The following is a 9,620-nucleotide window of genomic DNA, read 5'->3' as shown; positions in this document are numbered from 1 at the left end:
GGAGTTTCAGGGTTTAGTTTGGTGCGGAGGGGTTGGGTGGGGCTTGTTGTTGGTGGGTGAGCGGCCGGGGCAGGGGTTGATATGGTGTGAGGGCCAGGGTGTAGTCCGTATGAAGATCGGGGAAGAATAGTCGGTAATAATAAATGAAATAAGCGGTGCCGGAGTTTTCCAATACAGTGCTCCTGCCTATAGTCCCCCTTTAAGGTTTTGAAGCACTCTCAATCTCTTGGAAGTTCCTAGAACTATTCACCAGCGCCCACACTCTGTCTCATTTCCTTTGGCAGATCTAATTTACACAATACATGCGAGTTTTCTCCGCTAAAAATTGAAAAAGTATTTGCCAAAATAAACAGTACAAAAGCTTTATTTTGCAAACAAACCACAATGTACGAGTAAATAATACAAATTTTAGCTGTCCATGGGTCGATGGGCCAAATGAAATACTTAAAGCCAGTTTTTGTTCAAATGACGGAGCGTGGCCAAGCGATGCTGCATGTAGTGTACACAGTACAATACACTGATACATGAGAATGTATCCCGTTACAACGTCGACGTGGAACATCGAACGGCAATTAGCCTGGGGAATTTGTTAACCAGGACATTGAATACCAGCTTGGAAAGCCGATTGCGAAGAAAAACTCATCCAGCTGAGGCGAATAAAAAAACATTGCTTTATTCTTTATTTTCATTGATGTAAGTGCAAGTTCCTGCCCGAGGTTGGTTCACTTTCGCGTGCAATGCCCATTGTATTTTCATACGGAACGTCACCCTGGAGACCAGACTGCCCTCTGCGGTTTGCGGACAAGGTTGAATCCAGGTAAATTTGGAAGTCCATACCTCTCTACACGTACATACGCTACATCGACCTGCCGACGAGCGTGTGCTGGAATTCAGAGAAAAATACCCTAATACAAAAGTCTCCAGCTCAAAGCCGGAGACTAATTAGGAATGTCATTAGGCCGAGTCAATTTTTGTGATCAATTTGGACTTGAATAAGAAAAACCGATAAATGGCAAACTATAAAAAAGTAAGCAATCAAAACGCCACTAATATCCCATATTGTTTTTAATCTGTTGTGTTAATAGGGTATTGCAACGAAGTCTATGACATTGCAAATATCACGGATGTTTTGCTGCACATCCGTGGAAATTCTGTGAACCGATTGAAATATGAATGAAATGTCAGTTGTCTTATGGGCAAAAGTTTAAATTGGAAAACGGTACGAGGCCCTACATTAGCAAGAAGTGCATTGATGTACAGGGAAATGTACAGGAAAAACTGCAATAAAACAAAATTTTCCAAACGGAATCTTTCGATTTTTACTATTTTTTTGTCCTGCCTACATTGCTACACAAATTCCGTTGGGTTATATTTTATGCCCTTTTTGCTGTTAAAACCCAATATGTGTTGGGTGACATAAATAAAGACCAGTAAATTCTAAATGCTTTTACCAAATCTACATGTATACCCTTACACTAGACCTTTCTGTACTAAAAGATGATGTCATCTTTGGGTCAATGGGTGATATGAATAAAGAATAGCAAGTAAAAGCATTTGCTATTTATATGAATAAAGAAAAGCAAGTAAAAGCATTTGCTATTCCTGATTCCTATCATCAATTGACTCACAGATGACATCATGTTTTCCATCGCAGGACTGTCTGATGTTAACTCCTGTTGCATCCTGAGCCTCATGGTCGGACACTCCCTTTTTATTATTATTCATTTATTTCTCGTACTCTCGTACATTTCAGGAAATTGTGCATTGTGCGCTTACATGATTAGGTGCATTGAACAAGACAAATAAGAGATGTAACACTGTTGTATAATAACAAACTACATATATATTACATAGTGGGGCGGCCACTCATGCGCATGCCAGATGCGTGATTGCATCCGACAGCTCATCTCTATCAAAGAGGTGATAATCACCCCTGTCCTCATCAACAGAAGATCCCTGAGCACGCTACCTATGTCATTCATTTCGATTTCGCCAACTTGGTTACCCCTTCTAATCAGGTTGTCCCTATCGGTCCCTATCCTCTCACAAAGTACATTGATGTTTCCCCCGACAGAGGAAGTACTCCCGTAAAAAAACTAATTTTGCAGACATTTCAACCAATTCGTTATTGCTTCTAAAAACTTTTAAACGTAGCCTGGGTATACATGTATCTTGATGAGGTACAAAAACCTTGGTGGTCAAGATACCATTGTTGCTTCTTCCAGCATCCAGGCACTTCAAAGGAAACAGCGGATAAAGGATTAAAAGAGGCATTACTGGGAGTTTTTCCAGGTTATCTTGCACCCGATCTTTATTACGCCATAATTGTGAAACTATATATTAGCATCTGGGACGCCAATTTTACCCAATGAACTAATTGGCGCTATGGTATCGCGCTCAATGGAAATTTGTCTTTACACGGATGCAATCAAGCATAGATTGATCTTTGCTCAGTGAAATGTACACTGCTCATGCGCTGTTCCCTACACCTCCTCTGGACAACACGGCATCACAAACAGAACTGTTTATGATATTGTTTTCCTACGAAATGCACAAATCCATAAACAAAATGTGTGCGCGGCTAAAACTTGGTACAAAAACGAAATGAACGATTGAAATTTGAGCACATTTAAAAGAGTATTTGAAATTATTATTTATTGAGTAAAATGTTCAAACGCATGTGTCTCCCGCTTCATCAATAACCTCTGCACCGTCCTTGGGACCAAATGAACTTTGACCGTTGGCACTTCCGTCCTTCGTCAGACGATTTTTGTTAGCGCAGACGACGATCGCATTCTTGTTTTCCCGGGTTGCAAAAATGGTACTTTTGTTTCCCTCAGAGCCGTCCAGATAGGCCTCTGTTCTGTTCTCCGACAGCGCTGGTCCCCATTCGATCTCTGGTCTGGCAGCTTCTTTCAATAGCTGAAATGAGGCAAGAATGTTTGCGGGTGATCCAAGGCTTCCCGACGCGCTACTAACACGTTACCGACACGCTACAGACTATCTGCGCCGGTGGATCAGGCATGGACGCTCTAACGTCAAAGTTTCCCTTCTCGCCACCATCAAAAGTTCCTTCCCGACGCGCTACCACACCATGGGTACTACCAGCCTGTGGCGCACAAGGACGAACAAAAATCAAGCGCAAAAATAACTGAGCATAATAGAGTTGTTGACAATATTCTTGGCAACACTCGCGAGACCCAACTGCCATGATGAAATATAACATAATTAACATGACAGTTTGGGAGCCTTTCAGTCATCGATAGCCAACAACTCTTTTATATGCAAGAAAAAGGTATGGTACTTACAGCATAACCGCCATCTCTGCCATACTGGTATAAAAACCACCCAGGAATCATCAAGATAGGCCACAGAGCGGTCAGCCAGCCAATGCCATCGGCCCAAGCGGGGTATGAATAACCGCCCAAGCTCGGGGGCTTGTATAAGACACAATTGAATATTATAGTCACCTGAAATGAATCATGAAAACATTGAAGATTGACACTCTTCTTTTCTTCTTGTCCATTTTTTCCTTTTTTTCTTTTCCTTTCTCCCAATGAGAGAATAGCTAGCATTTGCTGCGGAGCAAAAGTACGCTAGTACACGGTGCAAGTATCACTACAAGACTAGGCAACCGTTACCAATGGCGATGCTTGGAGATTGTTTTTTACTTACAAAAATAATTAAAGGTGTGATCACCATCCAGCAAGCCCTCCAGTATATATTCGGCTTCCTCCCCAACATCATCTCAATATCTCCCGCAAACCTTGGGAAACCGTAGACCCAGCTGATGGCCACCAGTTCGAAGAACCCGACAAACAGGAGGGGGAAACCACTGATGCTGTAATCGACCAGATTGAGCAAGTAGATTCCTCCCTGAAAATAGGAATTTGGTCAGAGGATGAAATAGTTGCAGGGTTCGTCATGGAATACGGACGAAACACGAATGGACATAAAAGAACGGCTAAAGATGATTTTAAAGCATGGTCGCGATGACAATCACAGCTTTCATATTCCGTCAACTGTGGAGTAGTTGAGGAATCCTAAAAACACGAAGGTTTGGTGCCAGTTTTTGGAGCAACGAAGGTCCGTTTTTCATTACCGGTGCTACTCGACTGGTTTATAAAGAACGTTTTTCTGTCTACGGCATGCATGGGTCGTAAAGAACCCCTGAGAGCATTCGCAATAGGTAGGGAATACTCCCTGGTCCCAAGCTTCCATCTCAAGTCCGGCCTCAGTCAGGGGCGCCTCTTCCATCCCGCCTTCTAGAAGAATGCTGAAATTAGACTGGCAAGCTGAGGGAGGAAGGCCAGCGTATCAGTCAGTGCTACTCCTCTGGGTTCACTAAACCAGCTAACCAACCATTTTCTCACCTTGCAAACCATAGGAATACCAAGGACGAAAGAGAGTGCGATGACGCTGCACCTGAAGATGATTGCCTGCTTCGGTCCTGTGATGAAGCGACTGAGCTCATCTGAGAAGGCGCTGAGGACGCACTCCATCATGGAGAACAGGGTCCCGAAGCCCAGAGTCGCCATCATGATGAAGAATAGGATGGCCCAGAGTGGAGCTACTGGCATCTTGGCGATAGCTTCGGGGTAGACGACAAAGGCAAGACCTGGACCTGGAGGAAAATGAAAGTTCCATTTAATAATTTGTTGTATGAGTAAGGATAGGGTATTGTATCAAGAGCTACCACAAACAACTTTACTTGTACCAAGAGGCACATTAATTACAGTAAAATCAACAGAAATATGTTTAAATCATATAATGAAAGGAAGAAAAATCTTACCTCCGGCAGCAACGTCGCTCACCTCAACTCCTTTCTCTGTAGCCATGAAGCCAAGGACGGCAAATATGACTAGACCAGCGAAGATACTAGTCGAACAATTGATCATAGACACGATAAGAGAATCCCTGCAAACAAGGGGATGGTGTGTAAACAATTGAAGATTCTGGAACAAGGAGATGGCAAATTTAAATCTTTTCAACTTCGAGAGAATGGGCAAAAGCAGTTCATGGAAAGTGCCTCAATCAAGTCGATGTCCATCATTCATACTGGCGTATTGACCATGTCGACGTTTTTTTATTCAGTCCAACCCTGATATGAAGAAGGCTTCGCACTTACAAATATAAGTTGCTTACTCAATTGGGTTACAGAACAACATACCTGACACAATTATTGTCGAATTTATTGTAACTGGCCATCGCAATGAGTCCACCTGAACAAGCACCGAAAGAGTAGAAGATCTGTGTTGCGGCATCACTCCACACCCTAGCATCAGCCAATCGAGAGAAGTCGGGCTTGAGGTAGTATAAAATGCCTTTATCAGCTCCTGGGAGAGTCACACCACGGATGAGGAGGACGGTCAACATGACGTAGGGGAAGATCGCAGTGAAGTAGACCACCTTCCCTAGGGACTGGATGCCCTTTAGGAGGACAGCAAGAACGATGACCCAGGCCAGGAGGAGAGTGAGAACGAGCTTCCAGCTGGGCAGGCCGAATTCTTCGATTCCGGATGACTGTTCCAGTATGTAGTTGCTGCAAAACGAAACAACATGTGGAGTTTCCTTTTGCTAAGCTAGGCCACCGATTGTCCAGATAAGAGGTGCAGAAAATAACTCGAGCTGCTGGTGTTTGGGCCAGATTTCCCTCCACAGTATGATAGTTCAGTTGGTCAACAACACTGCCTCAACTGATCTCGAAAAAACCTTTACGACTAGTAGAGTTTGTTTATTATAGTGTCACCCCTAATGAAAGGGCTAGCCAGATTCCAAACTCTTCTCTCTAATGCTAGGCACCCTTTATTCAGCTAGTTGAAGATTAACCAACTGGCCACATGGGAAAAGCGATAGAAGGAGCTCAAACCTTCGACATTTTGTTCACGGGGCGAGTGACTCGGCCATCGCGACCAAGATGGAGCTTAAGATTGTATCAATTACTGTGTGTGTAAGTGATATCAAAACGTATAAAACATCATAGAGAATCGCAGTCGTAAAAAGAACGCTGGGGCGTTTAGTGATCAGAACCTTTCAGTTTTATTTGATAGACTCTGGTTGATCTTGATTAACCAAAATGGCATCCTGGAGCAATCCAAGGGGCAATACATGAGCTTCTCAAGCTGTTGTACTTACTAGTAATATTCCTCACTTGGCGTTTTGGTTAAGTTCGTTGCAACAGTAGCATTAATGGAAGAGGCCGTGCTGAGGAAAGTACCATTGGTCATGGTAGCATTGAGCGTATCGTTTTTCGATGGCGGCAGGAGGCAGGCGTCCGTGTTCCAATAATTATCGCATGTGGTCCACGGCAGCACGGAGGTCATGGACGTGAACAGGTAGAGAAGGATGTGCGCGATGATCACGTTGTAATAGAGGGAGATTAGCCAGGAGACGATAACCATACTGTAGCCAAGACCTGTCAAGGTTAAGAAAACAAACTAGTAGAACCTCTCTGATAAGGACACCCTCGGGACTGAGAAGTGCTGTCCTAAATAGGGAGGTGTCCTGATTAGAGAGGTTTAATTGCGGGGAAACAACCAATTTGGGACCAACCTGTAACTTCACTCTTACTCCTCGGGAACAGATTTCTTCACCATTTCACTTTTCTGCCCTCGGTTTTGCCTATCGACCTCACGAAAGCTGTTTGGTGGGGGTTGATGTTCTGAACATTTGCCCTAATAACCCCTTTGATAAGGCTGTTGAACAATATGAATTTTGGATAGGTACGAGCGGGCTTTGTTTAAAGACAATGGCCCGTGCATTGGGGCTAGGGCAGAATCTTTTGACTGCGAGGTCAATGGCAAATAACGTCATATATTTACTTGCCTTTGCAGGTCAGGTCAGGCTAGCTACCTGCCACTGGTAGCCCTGTAATCCAGTGCCACCTGTCTCAGGTGGGTGACTAAAAATCAAGGTTACTAGTCACTCAGGGCGGATGAGCTCGTCATAGGGTCAAGGGCCGACTAGCTTTCCCCTAGCATTGCCTAGCGGAAACTATGTCTCCCAGGTAACTAGACACACATGTGACTGGTCACCTAGGGGTAACCGGGTAGTCTAGGCTCTTCAGCCGGGTTATGGCAACCAGACAAGGAGACGGAAACTCCGATATAAAACCTGACCGAAGACGGAGCGCACCGGCCATACTGGCGTCTAACCGGGTACGCACGCATTCACAACCTAAAATGCCTATACAAAGCACCTTATTTCGTTGTGGCGTCAGACCTATGGTTCGTCAACAGGTAGGTAGGACGCCGGGGCCCCAGCCTCGAGGGGCTCCACCTCATGCTACTGGAGGCGGCTACAGGATGACTGGAAGTACTAGGGTCACATGTAGCAATGTTACTGGTATTTACTTGCCTTTCATGAGAGGGTTGATCTTCCAAATCGTGATCGGGCCCAAACTTGCAAATTGTCCAAATGCAAGTTCCATGTAGAAAAGAGGGAGGCCGACTACAGCCAACATAATGATGTATGGAACAAGGAAAGCACCTGGAAGTAGTAGAAAAGACATGTGATATGTCCTGAGAACCTTAGGCATGCAACACATGAGAACCTTTCACTGCATTCCTGACACCACGGTTATTGTGGAAGGACAGATATAACAACGGCAACAACTCACGGCAGACATAAAGAAGGGATGCCATGACATGCCCTGGTGTCATTGGTGTTTCCCAGTTCAAGAAGAGGTTCCAAGGATTGTCGGCCAGTCGATTATAGAAACATCGAGCAGAATTTCCAGGCTGTAGGTATAACTTTGTTTGTGCATTCTCGATAAAAGGGTCAGAAGTAGAATTTGAAAAGCAGACAACAGTTGAGTTGCTCTTCGAATGCAGACAACGTTCTAATTGCCCTTCTGACAACAATCGATGGTGTAGTTGCTTGTTAAAAGTAGATGACACTGAAGTTGCCCTTCAGAACGAGACGACCAGTTGCCCTTTGGAAGAAGACCGCATTGAAGTTACTCTTCGAAAACAGACGTCAATGACTCACCGCCACCATTTTTGTAGCAGAGGTAGGGGAACCGCCAGACGTTGCCGAGACCTACAGCATAGCCGACGCAAGTCAGGAGGAACTCCACTTGGCCTCCCCACTTGGCCCTTTTGGGTTCTTCTGCGCCTTTTTCTTCATCTTCCCTTTCATAAACCTGGGAAAAAAAGGACAGAACCATTAGTTAACTGTCATTTATTTCTTAAAATGGTACATGTATGGTACAGAGCTCATATGGCCAGGTACTGATCGGAATGTTGGTTTCGGTATCTGCAAAGCGGTCAGCCTTGAGACTGAAACGCTCGACGAGATATGCTCAAATCAGAGACCTATATACTCCGGAAACAGTGATATCGGCCACGTCCCTCCCCTAATCACTGCGGCAAGTCAATCGTGGTTTCCCGGGGTTTTCACCGGCGACCACAACGAAGTTGTCAAATTGCCATGCATGGCACCAATGAATGCAGTCAGTCCGTTTGCTTGCCGTCTATATTAGCGGTGCGCTGCGGTCGGATCCAATGAATTTCCTAATTAATTGGGGTAATTAAAAATAAAACTGGTTATTCATTGCCACGATGTCATTCTAACGTGCGCAGTCATTGAAGAGTTCTGACCCAAAGGCTCCTATAATACCGTAGATCCCCCCCATCCCCCCCATGTGTTATTATGGTCGCAGCGAAGAAAAACGCAGTAGACTCACCATCTCATCTTCGCCCCACCTGATTGCAGTCGGGCTCTTCAACGGCTCCTCCTCCTCAAGGGCAAGCTTGGGCGAGGTCAGGGTGCTCCGGCGCCGGACCTCCATTACCATTAGCGAGTCGCGCCTCACCGATGGTCTCCTTTGTTTTTCCTCATCCTCCTCGACCAACGGAAGCGCGCTGCTCCTTCTTCGCATTTCCTGGACCACGAGTGAAGGGCGCCGCTGGCTGGGGGGTTCTGGCTGCGCGAAGACGCCCATTCCGAAGCTCCCGCGGCGCCTCGCGTTGATGGAAAATCGCCTTGGCTCCGGTTCTTTGGTCGCGTTGCTGCTTCGCCTCAAGGCATTGCTCAGGACGGCCTCCTTCCTCGGAAGGTCCTCCAAGAGAGGCTCGTCCTCGTCGGCTTCGTCTTTTTCCTCGCCGATGGCCGAAAGACGACAAGCTTCTTCCTCGTCCACATCGAGTAAACCTGTCTGTTTCTGCAGGCCTGGCGTGTCGGGATGCTTGTGGTCTGTACCAGGCTTGGGGCCACATTCCTCCACTGATATCAGAGGATTCCTAACCTCCGGCGAACCAGTATCAACAGATTCCGACATTTTATCTGAATCCAGAACACGCACAACCAACTAAGTGAAGAAAATGCCACAAACAGATTGAGTCCAAGTCCAAATTAGACGCTGAATACTATCCGACCCTGGGTAATGTTTTAATCAAATCCTGCGTATCGAATTGGCACAGTCAGAAGTTCAGAGACAGGTTTGGGCTTATATACAGTAACTACCTATCTAACTAACCGTGCAGGCCAGCTATGCTGAGGATGGAAGTGAGAAACTCATTAAATTGTCACAAAATTAGGCTACCGCTATCAGTTAGTATACACAGTATGTTCAGGGTTAAGAAGCTTGGCCTTTGTTTTGTGCAAACTTTGTTTTGTGC

The 9,620-nt window shown here is 45.4% G+C and overlaps 1 protein-coding gene across 1 annotated transcript; it reads right to left on the bottom strand.

The window, feature by feature from the left end:
• Positions 1–392: 392 nt before the first annotated feature.
• Positions 393–9,596, bottom strand: LOC135491964 (sodium- and chloride-dependent glycine transporter 1-like). Its single transcript, XM_064777954.1, has 10 exons — positions 8,687–9,596; positions 7,990–8,143; positions 7,357–7,488; positions 6,136–6,415; positions 5,171–5,542; positions 4,793–4,917; positions 4,374–4,624; positions 3,676–3,876; positions 3,309–3,470; positions 393–2,922 (listed from the first exon to the last, which is right to left on the bottom strand). Exons 1-10 carry the CDS (start codon positions 9,278–9,280, stop codon positions 2,671–2,673), a joined length of 2,523 nt encoding a protein of 840 aa, XP_064634024.1. The 5' UTR covers positions 9,281–9,596; the 3' UTR covers positions 393–2,670.
• Positions 9,597–9,620: the final 24 nt, after the last annotated feature.

This window comes from Lineus longissimus, chromosome 8 (genome assembly GCF_910592395.1).
Source record: "Lineus longissimus chromosome 8, tnLinLong1.2, whole genome shotgun sequence".
NCBI classification, from domain to species: domain Eukaryota; kingdom Metazoa; phylum Nemertea; class Pilidiophora; order Heteronemertea; family Lineidae; genus Lineus; species Lineus longissimus.
Note: the sequence above shows the minus strand (reverse complement) of the source record. Positions and strands in the feature narration are given on the sequence as shown.

What these genes read in the sequence shown, in the direction of transcription:
- LOC135491964 (XM_064777954.1), bottom strand. Translation starts at nt 9,280, where the DNA reads ATGTCGGAATCTGTTGATACTGGTTCGCCGGAGGTTAGGAATCCTCTG. An exon ending in GGTGGGGCGAAGATGAGATG is followed by an intron (nt 8,144 to 8,686) that starts GTGAGTCTACTG and finishes TTTTTTTCCCAG; the next exon opens with GTTTATGAAAGGGAAGATGA. An exon ending in GATCAACCCTCTCATGAAAG is followed by an intron (nt 6,416 to 7,356) that starts GCAAGTAAATAC and finishes TAACCTTGACAG; the next exon opens with GTCTTGGCTACAGTATGGTT.